General features: G+C 36.7%; 1 protein-coding gene across 4 annotated transcripts in view; it reads right to left on the reverse strand.

The window, feature by feature from the left end:
* Positions 1-20018, reverse strand: part of mipol1 (mirror-image polydactyly 1) — an 88969-nt gene that overhangs the window by 41902 nt on the left and 27049 nt on the right. For all 4 annotated transcript variants that reach the window (XM_079633130.1, XM_079633129.1, XM_079633127.1 and 1 more), the window contains 7 exons: positions 16279-16363; positions 15610-15689; positions 10924-11137; positions 9852-9984; positions 7312-7417; positions 4414-4543; positions 704-737 (listed from right to left, as the gene is read on the reverse strand). In XM_079633130.1, coding sequence (XP_079489256.1) covers positions 704-737; positions 4414-4543; positions 7312-7417; positions 9852-9984; positions 10924-11137; positions 15610-15689; positions 16279-16363 — 782 coding nt within the window. The remainder of the gene's footprint in view (positions 1-703; positions 738-4413; positions 4544-7311; positions 7418-9851; positions 9985-10923; positions 11138-15609; positions 15690-16278; positions 16364-20018) is intronic.

The raw sequence follows: 20018 nt of genomic DNA on the forward strand, positions 1-20018 counted from the left end.
TAAAAAAAAAGTATAAACTATCAATCAGACGACAGAGGGTGTGTAGTAGAAGTTTTTCATCAAAGTTTTGATCATGTTGATATCTTAGAAATTTGGGTAACACTTTACAATAAGGTTTTATTTGTTAACATTAGTTACCTACATTAGTTACCATGAACTAAGAATGGACAATACTTCTACAGCATTTATTAATCTTAGTTAATGTCGTAAATCTCAACATTTACAACATTTTTAGTATCCAAAGTTGTATCTATTATCATTAGATAATGTACTGTGATGTAACAAAAATGAACATTAACATTTTCATTAACTAACATTAACAAAGGATATATAAACTATATTGCTCATTGTTAGTCTGTTAGTTAATGCATTAAGTGACTATTTTCAATGAAAGAGACATCAGCGACTGGAGATGTTAACATCCATTAAACAGCTGTCAATAGAAGCACATTTCAATGCAAGTCTAAGGTATGATTTGATTATTGTATTGTCCACCAGGTACGTCTGATTGCTTAGAAAAGTACTAGAAACCACTCCTAAGCTACATGATTTAAGATATCATTCGTGTTAATGTGAAAATTAAGAAACTGAAGTAAGCATCAAAACAAGCCTTTCCTGTGGCTGTTTTTTTCATTTAAGACAGTTGGACAAAAAGGGTACACAGAACAATCAGAGATGAAATTCTCCAGTGAGGACGGCTTACCACATCACTTTCTTCAGGTTTAATATTCTCCAGCCTAGAGAGAGATGGAGAGAGAGAGAGAGAAAACGTGAGAGAGAGAAGTAGATAAATGAAATGTAGTGAGCTTCCTTGAGTTTCCTTTATGTCACTCTGCAAAATGAGATCACTTCCCAAATCCAGTAATTGCATTCTGTGGGTTTTGGTATGAAAGCAGAAGACACACTCGGAGATATTAAAAATGCCACCCGCTCGTGCTGTTATTCCACTGTTATGCCCATTCTGCTCAAAACTGACAGCGAATTGTTAAGTTATTAATGTTTACTACTTTATATGACTATTGGGATCAATTGTTCATATGTGTGGGGAAACGGAGAGACGGATTAGGCCTGAAACCTTTTGTGCCACACCTGCCATGAGCATCTTTATAAAGGCAAAGACAACAGTAATTATGGAGCCGAATGCCTGGAGACACGCGGGTCACAAACTGGTGGAAATATTTATGATTTTGAGGGGTTTTTCATATGGACCTCTATAACAAATGCACAGTCACAAAGTTTGCTCATGGCTAATGTGTAGATCAACGACATGGGAAGTAAAATCTTGAGGTTTTGCAATAAATGTATGAAATATATACAATGGGGTCCAAAGGTCTGAGATCACACCTTTTTTTAAAGGAAATAAACAAAAAGGTATAGGATTTTTAGAAAATGTATAATATTATTTGAAATTTAATTAGAAATATTAAAAACATAATAAAAGTTTAGGGTTGGTAAGATTTTTAATTGTTTAACTGATTTTTTTATTATTTTTCATGCTCACCTGGGCTGCATTTATTAGATCAAAAATGAAGTATAACAGTAATATTGTTAAATAATATTATAATTTAAAATAACTTTTGTATATTTGAATATATATTAAAATGTAATTTATCTCTGAGATGCAAAGCTGAATTTTCAGCATCATTACTCTAGCCGGTAGCACTTTACAATAAGGTTCATTAGTTAACATTAGTTAATGTATTAACTAACATGAACTAACAATGAGCAATACATGTGTTACAGTATTTATTAATCTTTGTTAATGTTAGTACGTATATTATTAATATTACTTAACGTAATAAAAATACACTATGTTCATTGTTTGTTCATGTTAGTTCACAGTGCATTAACTAATGATAACAAATACAACCTTTGATTTGAATATGAACTAAGATAAATAAATGCTGAATTCATTCAGTTATTGTTCATTCTTAGTTCATGTTAATTAAAGTAATGTTAACTAATGAACCTCATTATAAAGTGTTACCCTTCTCCAGTCTTCAGTGTCACATGATCCTTCAGAAATCATTCTAAGATTTGCTGCTCAAGAAACAGAACGGTATAGTCAATCCAAAGCATAGGACTTAGGTCTCTTTTGGACTTAGACTTTTTTTTTTGGATTTATTGAGAAAGACAGCAGATGAATCGCAGAAAAATCCGCTCTGCTGGTGCGATGCTCCTTTAAGAGCAAATCGAATTCCTCCATCAGCCGCCAGGCAGAAAAAACAACAACCCTCCACTCATTTACAAAGGCATTACATGGATCTCCATCCATTATAAAGGTACATACTCATTCACACAATGGACCCAAGAGTGACCTCTGAAAATAAGGGCTTAGAACACGTGCATCTATATTCCCCAAAAGATAATGGGATTCCACTTGGCTATCAATTATCATATTTTTTTTTGAGAGAGGGGCCAGAATGGAGCCCTCGAACGCAGCAAAGAGAGGGACGCGATTTTATAATTAGATTTTGAAGAGATCCGGAAAACGCATTTCATGCCTCTCGATAATTGCGGTACGTTTGAGAGAACTATCAATAAATCATGAGGCAGACTGAAATATTAAACAGGGTGTAAGGTGACGAATACCCCTGGAAAAGGATATTGAGCAATAAAGAACAAACTTATCTGTACCGTAAATACTTTTTTCTTTTTCTTTTAACAACCCGTTGTTAGGTTCTTCGCTGACGTCTACAAAGCTATTTTTCAAAACCACAACCGGTTTTAAACAGGATATAATTTCTCCCATCCCCTGGAGGGCACAGGGCAATATTCGCTTTGAAAGGCCTATTATCTAACAACAGCACCAGATAAACATACAAGGAAGAAGATCATATTAATTAGGAGCCAGCAGGCGGGACAGTAAACGGTAAATATCCACAGGCCTAAAGCACGATTGATTTCCTACACAGTGGAACTTCTGACTGACATGCCGGTACTAGGATGAGGGGGACTCTTAAGAAATGTCACACCCCTCTGATATATTTCCAAACCAGTCGATATTGGATTTCCCCTCAAACCCTTGTCTGTTCATTCAGCTTGTCCTCTAGCAGGAAGAACAAAGCAGCTTCCCATCGCGACGGTGGGTAAAGCCGCATGCCTCGCGTGCTTCTCAAACTCTTAAATCCACTGCCTTTAAAAAAAGATGAGAAACCTTTAAGGCACTTGGACTAACAAAACCCGAGGCTTTCTGTTTATCACCTCACAGACGCTTCCAGATCATAAAATGCATGTTTTTGAGTTAACTATTCATCACCGATAAAAAAAATTAAAAGTTTTAAAAAGTACTACTTTTCTGTAGTATCATAATGTCACCACCAAATATAATGCCTTTTCATGACTTAGATAAAGATAAATAGATAAAAAGAGAGAAATTAGTGTTTTATATATTTTTAACTTTATATGTTTTTACATTTTGATTGTAATTAAAGCGTTGTGAGGTTCCATTTATTTTCAGTATAAGATTTTCAGTTTCACTGAACTAGTTAAAAAATTGTTTGTGTCCCCATTCAAAAATGCTTTCAAACAGTAAAACTTGGAGCTAGCAACACCAAGGTCATGGGATCGACTACCAGGGAATGTATGAACTGATAAAATGTTATACAATGTTGATCGCTTTGTGTATTAGTGCCAGCCAAATACATAAATGGAAGTTATATGCTTTTACACTGCCATTCAAAAGTTTTAGGGGTTTTTATGTTTCTAATGCTGAACAAGGCTGCATTTATTTGATAAAATATACAGTAAAAACAGTAATATTGTGACATATTCAAATAAAATGTTTTCTGTTCGAATATATTTTAAAATGTAATTTATTCCAGTGATGACAAAGCTGATTTTTCAGCCACATTACTCCAGTCTTCAGTGTCACATGATCTTTCAGAAATCATTCTAATATGCTGACTGTAAAAGTATTTACAGTCAATTTTATTTCTACTTGTTGAACAAAAATATAAATTTCTTTAGAAAAATAGTAATGACCCCAAACTTTTGAACGATAGTGTATTTATGAAGACATATATATGGAATATTGACAGAAAAATGTCAATAAACAGTATAGTTTAGCTACACCGCCCAACCACTAGGCCATGGCTTTATAATGGGCCTCATTCACATAACAACATTTGTTTTTGTTTTACATAGATAATATTCAAGTCAAAGGGAAAACACTAATTTTACTAGAAATTCGTTATGCTTATTTATTTATTTTTATATAAACAAGGCCCAACGAGATATCAGCCTAATTTGAGTATGATGCCACTTGAGCGTGTGAAAATTGCAAATCGAGATTATAGATTTTCATTATGTGGGGATCTCCTTTGAGAGAAGAGAAATGACTAGAGCAGCATGAATGTAGTTGGACAGGCTGAACTGAGGGTCTGTTTTGGAAGAGGTTTGAACAACACATACTCCAGCGTCGCCTCCTGAAGCTTCTTGGCCCGGAGTAAAGCTTCATCCCTCTCCTCGTTAGCCAGACGCAGTCTGGCCATCACAGCCTGGTCTCTCTCCCTCTGAGCCTTATAGATTTCCTCCACTAACGCTGAGAGAGAGAGAGAGAGAGAGAGTGAGAGAGAGAGAGAGAGAGGGGGGGGGGGGGGGGGGGGGTGTTATTCTGGTATTGCACTCCAGAGCTCCAGCTGCACAATAACAAGGCTAAGCTCCTCGGGAAAGAGGTTATTGCAGTTGAAACACTATGGCATAAGTATTAATAACTCTAAGTGAGCCTTATTTTGAGAAGACAGTTTCCCCTGGGGAGGTGTGTGTGCATGTGTCTGTGTGTGTGAGTGCCCAGAGCAATAAAAACAGCAGCAACACCCTGAAGTCAGAGTTCCAGCCTCTTGGAGACTGTGGAGACATTTTATTTATGAAATTTCAGCATGGAAACACTCTGGTTTATCAACATTGTACGGGAACAGTGAGCAATTACACCAGGCTCATGGATGTCAGAAACCATCAGAAAAATATCCTCATATAGGAGGACAAACATGACTGTGTTTGACCTGCAGGACTCAGAAGGCCCTCAGGCGTGCTGACGTATGCAATTCCAAAACAATATTGGAAATGAAGGCCCCTAGTCAATGCATGAATGAACTAATGAACGAACAAACAAGCAAATGAACAAACATGTGAACAAACAAACGATGAACGAACAAAAAGGTCCAAGGGCATATGAGTCTCCAAGCAACAATAGAGACAAAGATTGCAAGCAAATATAATTGACTGAAATAAATAAATGACTGAATGAATAAATAAAGGAACACACAAGCAATGAATGAATGAATGAGAGTAAACGAACGAACAAACAAATAAACGCACAACTAATGAATGAGTGAATGAATGACTGATTGATTGAATAAAGGAACACACAACCAATGAATGAATGAACGAACGAACAAACAAACAAACAAACAAACCCACAACTAATGAATGAATTAATGAATGAGTGAATAAAGGAACATACAACCAACCAATGAATGAATGAATGAATTAACAAACTAATGAAGAAACACAACCAATGAATGAATGAATGAATGAACGAACTAATGAAGAAACACAACCAATGAATGAATAAAGGAACATGTCACACAATGAATGAATGAATGAATGAAGGAACTAATGAAGAAACACAACCAATGAATGAATAAAGGAACATGTCACACAATGAATGAATGAATGAATGAATGAATGAATGAATGAATGAAGAAACACAACCAATGAATGAATAAAGGAACATGTCACACAATGAATGAATGAATGAATGAATAAATAAAGGAACGAATAACCAATGAATGAATGAAAGAAAGAAAGAAAGAAAGAAAGAAAGAAAGAAAGAAAGAAAGAAAGAAAGAAAGAAAGAAAGAAAGAAAGACTGACTGACTGAATAAAGGAATACACAACCAATGAATTAATGACTGAAGGAATGAAGGAACACACAACCAACCAATGAATGAATGAATTAATGAATAAAGGAACACATAACCAATTAATTAATGAATGAAAGAAAGAAAGAAAGAAAGACAGACTGACTGAATGAATAAAGGAAAAAACAACCAATGAATTAATTAATTAATTAATTAATGAAAAACCGAATATAGCTAACAAATATAAATGGACAAATAAACAAACAAACGAATGCAAACTAAAGAGCAAAATGATCCATGAGCATTTCCAAAGTATTATGAACAAAGACCACTTGCCAATATAAATGACTGACAGAACGAACAAAAGGATGAACAAACAAACATTTAGAAATTCATAAATGAGCAAATAACATAAATGAAATAAACTAACAAACTACCGGTAAATGATCCATGAGCCAATTTTTAAAGCAATTTTGTCAATATAAATGACTAAATGGATGAAAAAAGGAGTTAAGACAAATAAAGGAATGAACAAAATAGCAAACAATGAAGGAACAAAGAAATGAATAAACGAAGGAATGAACAAACTAATGAATAAAAACAAATGAAAAACTAAGCAAAGTATATTCAAACCTTTGATTTTAATTCACGCAGCCAACCTGACCTGCACCAAATTTAAGAATTGAGATGACAATTTGGTAAAATCCAGAGGATTTGGGCATTACCAAACGGTTCTTGGCACCATCTCTAATCCCACCGAAAGCGGCACTGTTATCCATCAAACCACATCAATTCTTTCCTGAACGATAAACAGTCATTCCCCACACTAAGCCACTACAAAGTTCACAAAGCAAATCAATATTGCTAGAATTTGCTGATTAAACATCTCCGACCTGAACCATACAAATCAAATTGAAATGAGGGCGGTGAATACATGCATTACCATCGCCTTATTAAATGAAAAATTTGGCTTCCTAATTGTGTCACATGTGTCACGTGTCAAGTATTTTCGTTTAATTAACAAACTGTGAAATGGCGCTTTTTAGCTAGTTAAGATCAACCGAAAAGTGAATATCGGCTAAATTTAAATATTTGTTCAGCAAAGGTGAGAAGCGTGTAGATTTCATTGACAAAATGATCAGTTACGGAGAGGAATGATCACTCCTGATGAGGGCGCTTTGTGTTAGACATATTGGTTTATGTTTACAAATGTCAAAGTGTGCTTTTCCCGGGTTCTCCTGACATGTACCAACTAATTCATTAAAAGTGTTTATCTTTCGACTGTGTTGGAAGGTCAGACCTTTACATTTGGAGATCTATGCAATCTCAGACCTCACATAAAACGGTTGGTCTGAAGCGTATAAAGGTACATTTGCCATAATGAACAGTCTACTTATTCTTTCTTCTCTCCAAGCATTCCTCTATCCTTCTCTTCAGCCTACAGTACCTGCTGCTCTCTCGCTGGCTCGTGCCTCCAGATCGGCCTCCTGTAGCTGAGAGTCCAGGAGCTTGGTTTCCAACTCTTTCTCCTTGAGCGCCAACTTGTCCCGGAGCTACAGATACACACAAAATCAGGATAACTGTATAAGTCACATGTGTGTGAGTTTAGCCCTGTCACACTGATGAGGACAACAAAAATAAATCTACCAAAAAAAAAAAAATTCTTAATGAAACTGCAAAACTTTTTAACAAACACTACTGTTTAAAAGTTTAGGATCGGCAAGTAATTTTTTTTATATTTTTGAAAGTAGCCACTTATGCGCATGAAAAAAGAGTAAAAATATTAAAATTGTGAACAATTATTATACATTTAAAATACGTTTTTATTTCAATTTATAAGCTGACTTTCCAGCATCATTACTCCAGTCTTCAGTGTCACATGACCGTTCAGAAATCATTCTAATGTGCTGATTTGCTGGTCAATAAACATTTATAATTATTATCAATGCTGAAAACAGTTGTGCTGCTTAATATTTTTGTGATTTTTTTTTTTCAGGATTTTTTTCAGGATTCTTTGATGAATTCAAATTTCAAAAGAACAGTCTTTATTTGAAATTCTAATCTTTTGTAACAATGTAAATCTTATACACTTTGCTGAATAAGAAAAGTATTTATTTATTTCAAAACACGGACTACAAACTTTTTAATGGTAGTGTATTGTGCAGGAAATAAAGTAAAACACACTTTTAAATTGTGAACATTAAATCTATTTGTAAAGTATAAACATATGTTATGGCAGAATTTGAAAAAAACTAAATGTATTAAATCAAATCCTGCCATCACGGAATATAAATATAAATATATATATATATATATATATATATATATATATATATATATATATATATATATATATATATATATATCACCCATTGGCCACCCAGCATTTATTGAAAAGCTCAAATCAGTCAACCACAACTTCATAACCACAGTCACGCTTTTGTATTTGAACCACTACTTTATATAATTCAGGATGTCTTCTATAGAAAAAGAGGAACTGTTGTGTCTTGGCTGTAAATCTGCATTGGTGATATTTTACGAGCATCTGAATGATAGATTTAACCTCCTGTCTTAAATATTTTCATCCCGATTGTTTTTGTCCTCAGGGACTTTGAAAACATGATGTGTCGAGGCCAGAGTCCTCAAAGGGCTCTCTCAGATCACTGCCAGCAAAAACACACTCTTGGGACATGTTCCTGCCCCTCTGTCAGGAGTCACAACTACTTGCAAACCATGGACATCAATTACAGTCGTTTGAGAGGGTCTCCCCCTCTCTCCGGCCCCTCAAACTCCAGATGGGTGTAGATTTGCCAAAGACACTAATACAATTTCAAGGCTCTATTTCTGATGTTTCTTAAAGGACAATGATGCCGCAAGAATATAAAGCAGAATGAAATGCAGACATCCCACCTCTCCAGGAAGGTCTGGGAGTATCCCGTATATTGATAGCGGCTCCCTGATGCCTGCAAATTATAAACAAAATCCCGGAAATCGCCTGTTTCCACCAGGTATTAAGATGCATTTTTGGTGAACCAATCACAAGTTGTCAGCCAAGACACATTACCGTTATCACGTGTTTCAAATGAGTCTTCTGTGACCACTTGCATTCGGAGACCCTTCGTTACACTCAACTACATTACTTTCGGGGCGTGAATACTATTGAATAAACAAGCCCGCGTTATACGGCTTACACGAATGAATAGGCCTATAATAGAAGCCTATAATTTAATATTATGGTGGGAATTAAGCGCTAACTTCTCTGGGAATTTGGTCATTTTTCAAGTACCCACAATCCTGAAGCAAACGTCACCAATCACAGAACTCACTGTTACAATGGAAACAGAAATTGTTGCAATCAGCACAGCATTGAGTTTTCAACCCAATGCCGGTTGACTTGGCAACATTAGCTAACTAACTACCTAAAGTTGGGATGTATCATTAGGACACTAGCGCCATTAGATAATAAGACGACCGATTGAGTGTGAAGAAATACGCCCATGTTCGCTTTTAGCACTTTTAGCATAGCTTAGCATAGATCATTTAATCTGATTAGACCGTTAGCATCTCTCTCAAAAAAATTACCAAAGAGTTTAGATATTTTTCCTATTTAAAACTTGACTTCTGTAATTACATCATGTACTAAGACCGTCAGAAAATTAAAAGTTGCGATTTTCTAGGCCGATATGACTAGGAATTATACTCTCATTCCTGCGTAATAATCAAGGAACTGTCTAATCAGATTCAAAGATCTATGCTAAGCTATGCTAAAAGTGCTACCGCCAGACCCGGAGATTAAAACTTTCAGAGTTTTAAAAATCTTTCAAAAAGTACAGGACTAACCCCCTGGATTTCAGAAGGAGCTAGTCTTGTCTCTAAATGGATATGCAGATTATAAAACAGTTTCCAAATCAACTCAAGTAAAAATTCAGCCTTGGCGAAAGACTAATTAGGCACAGACTTTAAGAACTTCTTAATGTGTGAATTCACCTTCTTATTGAGGTCTCTAAGAGAATCCAGCGCCTTCAAGAGGAAGGATATGTTTTTCTCTTTATCCAGAACTGGCACTTGCTTTTTGGAGTCACTGGTAACTTTGGAATTTCCCTGGTCCTCATGAGTATGCCTTCAGAAAAGACAAAAGTTCATTAGAAACGCTCTTATATTAGACTCCCAAACGGGCAACAAAAAATGAATCACATTCACATTCTGACATGCAATTATCAAATACACAAGGGATGCGGTCTCCCACTTTCAAGAATATTACTGTGACTTATTTACTTTGAGATATTAGTCAAATCATACAGTTGACCTTTAAGGTAATATTAAAGTATTACTGCACTGTATTGCAGGGTAAATTACTTCCCTCTTGTAGCCAAGAATTCGATTCAGCTCTTATTAAGGAGGCAAAGAAAATGCATTGGAATCTATATTTATCACAGGACGATTCACGCTGTGATATAATTAAAATCATCTTACAATGGACAACGATGCTAAAAGTGGATATTACTGCTTATATACACATTCTTTAAAGGCCTTCTCAATAGTAATCAAGACTGGTGAAACTAAACAACTGTTGCATATAGGATATGTTTGCAATGGCCGCTACCTAAAGAAATGACCATGCAATATGAATACTGAGCATGAATAAAAAAAATTGCAGACATGGAACAGTTGGATTACTACTTTTACCAAAATGTGTGCTATAGAGCAGAGCACACTGCATAGTATAATGTGTACCACAATGCAATGCACGCCATTTGAAAATGTCCAGAGTGCCATTTTACCTTCTTGACTCATTATTTAAATATATTTATTATTTGAATATTTGACAGAATGAAGGCATTTTTACATAAAATAGAATAAAAATAACTTTTAAAAACATTAAAATATACAAAAAATATGCAAATATTTATATTTATTCTATATTCGTGATTAAACGCATCCAAATAAGTTTGTGTTTACATTATGTGTTTGTACTGTGTATAATTATTTTGTATATATAAATTATTATATATATATATACACACACACATGACAGCTAAAGTCTCTCTCTTCTCCTGACCTGAGCGCTGCAGACCCTGCACTGCTGACGTGAGGTGTGTGGACCGGACTGCTGGCTGTCTCTGTAATATCCTGCTCCTGCTGTGCTGCGGGTCTTTGTGGAGAGCGTCTCTCCTCCTCCATGATTCTCACTTCAGCTGCAACTGGGCCTGGCACGGGTGGAGGTGGAGGGGGTCTGAGCGGCAAACCTTCTCTGGGCCCTGGAGTCTTAGATACTGCGTGAAAAAACAGAGCAAGAAAGAACCACAATAACACAAAAAGATAAAAAATTATTACCTAATTGATTGGGGATTGGGGTTAATAAAAAGTTTGGCCACCTCGGATTATTACCGTTATACCATAGCTTTGTGTGAGGAACAGAGTGAAATGTAAGTTCTGTCATGACAACTCTCTTGAGTATTTGGCATGGTAATGGATATGACACTAGCCCCTTTCACACATACAGTCTTTACTGCTAAATTAGGTAATAGATCATATGTGAACATGACCTTTTGTGAAAATATACCGGTAAATTGGTTCTGGCAATTCACCAGTAAGGGAAGTTGTAACATTACCAGTAAATTACCGCTATATGCGCTGTATGAACGCGGAATTAATATTACTAATATTTTGCACGTATGAGGTAAGAACGCACTGACGTAAGATGTGATTTGGGCCAATCAGAAGCCGTTGAAAGAGCAACGGCTCTGGGCCATTCATAAAATTATGACACGTTTGATCACCACCGTTTACAAATGTCTTCAAATTTGAGTGACACCCAAACTAAAGCGCTTCTACTCGTCCGGGCGGATGAAGAGATTTGTCAACAACTTTAGAGGTCACTTTCGGTTAATGACATCACAGAGTTTACCGGTACTTTGGAACTTATGTGTGAATGGTCTGTTACCAGTAAAAAGTCAGAACGCTGTTGCTTGTGTGAATCGCACATTTTTGAATTTACCGGTAAATAAGTTTCGGAGTAATTTACAGTATTTTACCGGGATTGCTGTGTGAAATGGGCTAATGTTTGGTCTGGACAGAATTAATCTGCTATTCTGCTGCAGCTGTTGGTTATTGTTGCTGCTACCGCGGCAGAGCAAGTACGGGACTTGCTACTGCCAACACAAACACGACATGCTGCCGCTGTACAATATAGCGTGCATGAATTACCCGTAGTACATGTGGAGCTGGGGAAGGTGGAGGGTTTCTGGAGGCGCACTGCAACTGCTACAGAAAATGCTGACCAAGTATTTGAAGGTTCAGCAGCGAGCTCATTGGCTACTGATACATCAGGAACCAATCAGCTGTGGCCTATAGAGAATGATGTGACTGCAAGCAGATTGAGTTAAGGACCTATAAGCCTGCGCCATCTAGAGTTTCATGACAGAACTTTGTATTTGTCATTCAATGAAAATATTCACTACAGCCATTGCTCTCAATAACCTTATCCAAAGATTCAGATTTGGCATGCTTTGATTGGTTATGAGAAAACGACTTAAAATCTGGTGTGATCATTTTTGACTTGCCATATCTGAATAAACAAAAACATACATGACTTTTAAGCTGCAGTTGAGGGAAGATAATCAATGGAAAAATCACACACAAAAAAACAACAACAACTTCAGCTTTCCTCAAACAAATGACTTAGATTTTATGGAGCTTTTATTTATTTTTGGATCTTAACAGACCCTGATCACTACTGACTTTAACTGTGAAGAAAGAAGCATAAATAGGTAGCAGAGTAAATTATAGCAGAATTTAAATTTTTGGGTGAAAATTCCTTCCAAAGTTTCTTTTATCCAACACAATTACAAGCTAGTGCAAAAGCGCAAAAAATAGTGATTGTTCTCAAACAGGTTTTCTGAACATTCCCCTTGTCTGTCATTGGTGGGCCAAACATATAGTCCTGCCACAAACTAATGCAATTGGTTGCTTCAATGTTGGGATGCTCAAATAAATAAAGCATGTTTTAAAAGCTCCACAGTAATTACACCACTCAGAGAAATCATCTGACTCTGCATATTAAAAAAGAGAGTATTTTAACATCCTTTAGAAGCTAAACGAAAGGAAAACCCACAAGAAAGACATTGCAACCATAACACATAAGACTTCCATTCTACTGCTGTGAGATTACAGTCTGACGGTTTTGAAAGGCGGCTCTGTTGGTTGGTTTGCGTCAGCTCTCTGAAAAGGAAACTAGGTCTGGCCGTCTTTCACGAGGAAATGTGGCGATCCATGCCGAGTGACTGGCAGGAGGGGGAAACGAGGTCTTCTGTCAATGTTTCTGTAGCGCTCAGGGCCAGAGATGCAGGCGGAGAGGCAAACACAGAGGCCTGTCTCTCTGGCAGCTTTTCTGAAGACGCGCTCTGCTCCTCAGGGAAAGCTGCATGTACCCCGGGTTGTTTGTGATCAGAACTGAAGAGCGACGGCCCTTGTATCAGAGACATTTTAAACGAGTGCAAATTTGTGATGGCAAAACTGGTCAAGATTTGGTCAAGATACAAAGGTTGGAATTGTAATGCGAGAAGCAGAGGGTGTTATTAAATGTGTAATTTATGGTACAAATACAGTTATAATGTCTTTCAAACTGGTTTCCTGAACACACCCCATGTCTGCCATTGGTCTGCCAAACAGCCCCCAAACTCACGCCATTGGTTGAATCAGTGTTGCTGGGTTGGGCTGGTCGGGATGTTCAACAAACAGAACAATGTTTTGATAACGCCACAAAGCCAAAATGTTTACACTTTTCAGTGGAATCAACCACCAAATGGTTTCATTATAGCATGAAAAAAAAAAACACACTCCAGCTTTTATATCTACAAGCAAATCAAACAGATAGTAGCGCTAAGTGCATGCACAGGGTCAAGTGCTACACAAAAAAAAAAGCAGAGTGGCTGTCTTCCGATTATAAAATATACATAAATCAGTTCAACATCAATGCAATTCAAATTGAGCAAAACTCAAACACGGAGCGGTTAAATCAAAAGCATCAAAAAAAGGGAGGAATCATTCTGCGTTAATAAATGCGTTGTGATGCTCGAGTCTTGCGACCACGATGTCCAAAAAGCTCCAGCTTAGCCGCCACAATTATTTAGCGAAAGGTCAGGTTTTGAAGTCGAGATCAGGGAGGTCTGCCTCATGGCTTTGTTGCTAGGGCTCTGCTCTCAGGATTGCTGGAGACAGTTATTAGTATTCCCCGTAAGACTCACCCGTGCAAACACCAAATTCAAACCATGAATAATAACGCCAAACACACTTATAGGAGCCCTTTGTCACACTGCAAATATGCGACTTTTGGATACATTGTTCCCTAACCTGGGTTACTTCTTTAATTTTATCTCCCTCTCTGGGTGTCTCTCACAAAGGTAACTGCCCCTGAGAATGTGTGTTTAAAGCGCCATTTCCCTCACAAATGGGGTGAGCGAGGCTTTTAATCTAAGCGTGCAAAGTAAAGGCCCATTTCCTATGGGAACCAAGTGAGAAAGGACTCTCGTTTTAAACCCAACACTAAGAGCAAATTCAGAACTGAAGAATTGGCTCCCTTTCGATTCACAAGTGTGAATTTGAATTGAATTGGCCACATGAGGTTGAAATGGAATGAGAGGAAGAGAAATTTACTAAATTGTAATTCAAAGAAACTCAATACAGTCCAACATTTGTCTAACATAACAAAATGGGAGAGATCTTGGATAAATTATTTGAGGTAATCCTGGGTAATTAAAAAAAGTTCCATAGTGGACCATACAATAAATGTAAATATAATAATAAAAATAGGTTAAAAAAATATAATTAAATGAGATAAATTCTTAAATATAACTAATATCAATTAGACAAACAGAACACTGATTTAAAAATATTGAATATGTTGTGTGAATTGTGTTAATTTCTTCGAATTTCCTTCCATTTTAATTAAATGCAAATTTGAATTCTGAATCCTGCTTGCTGCCTCAATTCAAATTCAGTTCAAAACCAGGAACGTAATTACAATTTAACAGGTATTCTCAGCTCAATTCTGAATGGTGCACAACATCGTGAAAATACATTTTACGTGATAAATGGGGCAAAAAATGACCAGACACTTGTATGGCCATTTAATCCATTCACCACTGATAAAAGAATACAACTTCCAACAGTCTCGTGCCATCTCACTAATGTCTGTCACTAATAATCAAACACAGGCTGATTAACCGCCTGCAAAAAGATTGAAGTGTTTCACCAACAGCCCAAATGTATATTTGAGCAGTGAGGCAGAATAAATTTGCATATCAGGAGCGTCTGGTGAAGGGTTGGTAAATACTCTGTTTATCTCTCATTGTCATTCCAACCAGTCTATCTAAATAGTGGCTCTTCCACGGCGTTACGGCCTAGGTAAAGTTTTTATCAGCCCGGCATTATGGAATAATGTAAATAAATGTTTACGTAGATAGATAAATAAATAAATAAATAACATTTAAACTGTTAATGCATAATATTGAGCATTTAAGCAACGTGAAGCTTGCAAAAAACAAGTCTTTAGTCGTGAAAACAGACACAATCTGGCAGGATATGGTTATAACGCTATTATCTACATATAAACAAATGAGGCAAGATATTGGAATTTACAAAGAGTCTTATAACTGTGAAATGACAAAAAGGGATATATTTTTGTTATGACTTGTTGTAATTGGATTGTAATTATCATGGACACACACCAAATATAAGGTATTACCTTGTATGAGTTTTTCTTCCAGGGCTTTTGATAAACTCTGACTTTGGGATGTAGCTGAGGTAGTTTCTCCAAAAGAGGATCTGAAAACAGATGCAAAACAAATACATAAAATCAACACACTTTTTTTTTTGCCAGTCTCCTTCGATATCTACCAGCAGTGTGCCGTGTGACGCTCTGTCTGACACACTCAGGTGAAGACAGGTACAGGATATTGACAAACTGTACATCAATGACACTGCTTTGAAGGACCTGCATGTTTTGTTTCAAAGCGCTGAGTAAAGCTAGGACATGAAGCAAATATCAAAGACCTTCAAGAGTTCGGACCCAAACAGGACAGAGCCAACTCTTTTTACAAGTCATAAATAATAGCTTAAATACAAAAGCAATGCATCAATGCACAATAAACTTGACACGCATTGCACCTGTAATCAAATTCATTTGCATTCCACTAAAGATGAACAAACTAAACTAGCAGCCGATTTTTAAATATTGTAACACCGTTTTGGATTTAGAAAACACATCTCTGCAAAGATATTACAGCGTGTAATCATCGCCTGCAATGTACACTGATAAACATTTCGTACATATTAAAAAATCGTCCTTAATTGTAACATGTGGAAGAAAGCCATTGACAAACACTGTAAAATGAGCCGAGGAAGGCATCTTTACCCAAGTTGTGGTGTGGTCTCTGAACAATGGTGCTTTACAGGGGACGGCAGCCTTTGTTTCAGTTCTTCATTGACTTTAGGATTAGCTGGAAATATATAGAAGGGATATGATTAATTTCACTGCCAAAAAAAAAAAAAAAATGCTTTTCATCACAGGCTCGAGCTCACTTCTTTTCCATTAGACTTAGAAAGGTTAGTATTAATTACAGCCTGTCAATATGATCTCGGGGTGCTTGGTGGAGAGCAATCTTTAATAACCTCTGGAGTAGAGGCAGCAAAACAAGACAGGCGGCTTTTAATTTGCCACGTGAAATTATGCTTTAAGACTTTGTCTTTATCTCATCCACTGTGTACCAGTGCTTTACCTCGCAGTTTATGGAGGACTAATGAACGCGGGCAATTAACAAAGCGTAATCCCACCATGCAATCGTTTTAATGCTTTTAGCTATCAGAAAAGTAAACAGCCATTTAATACAGCTCAAGCCATATCAGATCCTAGTCAGGAACCGCCAATTAAAGCGTCATCTACTCAGGTGTAATTAAATAATGGTGGATAATTTAGTTCCGTGAACGGAAGCTAATTCATAAGCAAGCAACAAACAGACAGGAGGCAATTAGCAGGAACGCTGACATTCAAACGGCAGAGCCTGTTGCTCGCTGGCGGTGGAGAGCTACCCTCTAGTGGTGGAGCTTCTGAGACCGGAGTCTTACACACGCACACACACTCTTACAGTTTCACTTCTGTCAACCGGAGGTGCTGTGTGGCGTCACATTTACAAACCAAATGAGTGCAGAACATCTTCGAGAAACAGTCGGACTGAACCCAGCAAATGCAGAATGTTGCCCTCGTGTTATTGTGTGTTTTCCTGGATGTCTTTTTTTTGTGTGTGTGTGTGTGTGTGGGGGGGGGGGGGGGGGGGGGTGTTAAGGACAACCTCTAACAAGGTAAGGACAACCTCTAACAAATAAGGGTTTTCCAACAAACAAACAAAAACAAAAAACACTCACAAAAAGCAATTACTAGCCAAAGCAATATTTTACAGCTTACATAACCTACAAAACAAAAGAAAAAACTGTTTCCCTGACATTTCATATTTTATTACATTTCCCAGGCCGGGAAATGTAAAAATTACCTAATATTTTCTGTTTGAATCCTGCATCTAGATATTCTGGATCGAAACATTTTGTACTTTCTGTGCTGAACTGCTCTCATTATGTTTCACCTTTGAGGTCACCTTTTTTCTTTTCTTTTTTTTTTATAAATTAATTCTTTAATTAACTTTATTCAGCAAGGACACATTAAATTGACCAAAAGTGACATTAAAGACTTTCATAACGTTACAAAAAAAATTCAAATAAATCCTGTTCTTTTGAACTTTCTATTCATCAAAGAATCCTGAAAAAAAAAATGATCACAGTTTCCACAAAATCAATTTTTCTACATTGATAATAATCAGAAATGATTCTTAAGCAACAAATCATAATATTAGAATGATTTCTGAAGGATCATGTGACACTGAAGCCTCAGCTTTGCCATTACAGGAATAAATGACATTTTAAAATATATTAAAATAGAAAACTGTTATTTCAAATTGTAATAATATTTCACTATATTGATCAAATAAATGCAGCATTCTTGAGCATAAAATACTTTTAAAAAACATTAAAAAATCGTACAAACCTCAAACTGTTGAACAATATTTTACTTCCTACTGAAACAAGAAATGGTGGCACGATATCGAAATATACTTTTTTTTTTAAATAGCCATATCAGTGAACTATGCTATATTGAAAGCAACTAGCTCAAGATTAGATAAATTATTGCAGGTTTAATATTTTTGGTCAGTTTTCCTGGAAGAAAAACACTGCCACTCTTAGAAGAAAAGCTTAAAGAGTTCTCCTGTCAGGTGCTTTATAGAACCTTATAGGACTTTCCATCATGGCATCATTTTATGGATTTAGTTTTGATAAATTAAAGTTTAATTAAATTGTATGAATTAAGCAGCTCATAAACATACTTTATCACTAGATTATCCAATCATTTAAGACATTTCTCCTTATATAGAATCTTTAAAGGGTTCTTTCAAATGTAGTCAAGAACCCTGGAGTTCTAGAAGAGTACACTAGAAAAGCATACAAATGAACACAAAACACATGGACTGAAATCCATAAATCCAGCCATTTTTTTTAAAGATGGTATAGCACAGGACAAATAATGATCAGTTTCTTGGTAAAATGAAACAAAAGGTCATGCAAACGGTATAGGGGATGACGGACAGCCTGAGAGAAAGTTGGCAGAAGAGAGCTAAGAAGACATAAAAAGTGAGTGCTCTTGGGAGGTTGTGCGCGAGGCGGGTGGGGGTGACCCCTGGGGCAGATGCCAGTGGAACGTTATCCCCGCGCTGTAAGCCAGCACACACAGCTCACACCGCTCACACGCTATTCAGCTCAGACACAGTCAGGCGTGAACGGACAACTGGCTTTTTGTGCCAAACACCACAGGGCTCCATTAATCTCAGTGATAGACTCTGAGCGGGAGCTGGCCCCGCGCACCGCACTTTCACAGAGAAAGAGAGGAGGACGAGGATGAAGAAAGACCAAAGATAGTAGGTATGGCTAAGACGCCTGGTAATCCTTTAACACTAACAAGAGAAAGCAGCTTTGGGAAAAGACAGAGAGGGGAGGAAAAAAAACAACACAAAGCATACAAACCTGACCTTTTGATGTTCACATCATTTTCGGCGAGACGCGTTAAACAGTTCTCCGAAAAGAGCGCTTTACCAAATAAATTTGGACCGATTCATTGATTGACACCGTTTCCTGAGAGAATCGCCCCCCTAGAAACTTAATGAAACTGATACCATCCAATAATCCGATATTGAAAAACAGGGAAGAGCTCGTTCTGGCTTAATGAAAGTTTGAATTGTGCCGGGTGCAATAGGAGGCCTGTTTCTTTGCGGCTGCCGCTCCAGATGGTGAATTAGCATCACATCTACATTTTCTACATAATCTGCAGGAGTTTCATGATAGATTAATGAGCTATTAGCCTTGGTGCTCACAGGGCAGTGCCCAAAACTACATTCACGCTTGTGAGTGCAACATGCTACAATGAAGCCAATAACCAGTCATTGTGTATAATCAGAGGCATTACAGCAAGATGAGGAGCTGACTCAAATCAAATCATAGTTTAATCATTGTTTATGCCTCTGAATTTTCAACAAGCTCAAGTAATGACAAAAAATAAATAAAATCACAAACTTGATAATTAAACAGTTAAAAGTAGCCAAAGCTAAGTCAGTACTAATTGCATAAGTGTGATTTTTTTGAAAGGTAAAATAATCCAGAAACTAAAAAATACACACCGTATCACTCTCAACCAATGGTGTGAGTTTAGGGCGAGACTATCTGCCTGGCAGACATTTTTTTTATTGTTTTTATTGAGGAAGATTATGTGTGCAATTCTATTTCGTGATGCTAGTAGTGGATAAATAAACAATTCAGCTTAAATACACACACACACACAAACACACACACACACACACACACACACACACACACACACACACACACACGGTCCTGGTATTCCCTACATTATCGGGACAAAGTGGGGAAAATGTTTTGGTCCCGATGAGATAAACAGGTTATGAATCATAAAAATGTAAAAATGCAGAAAGTTGTGGTTGGTTGTGCTGTGTTAAGGGATAGAAGAATTTGGACAGTATAAAAATCATGTCTATGGTA

Source organism: Phoxinus phoxinus, assembly GCF_949152265.1.
Source record: "Phoxinus phoxinus genome assembly, chromosome: 13".
NCBI classification, from domain to species: domain Eukaryota; kingdom Metazoa; phylum Chordata; class Actinopteri; order Cypriniformes; family Leuciscidae; genus Phoxinus; species Phoxinus phoxinus.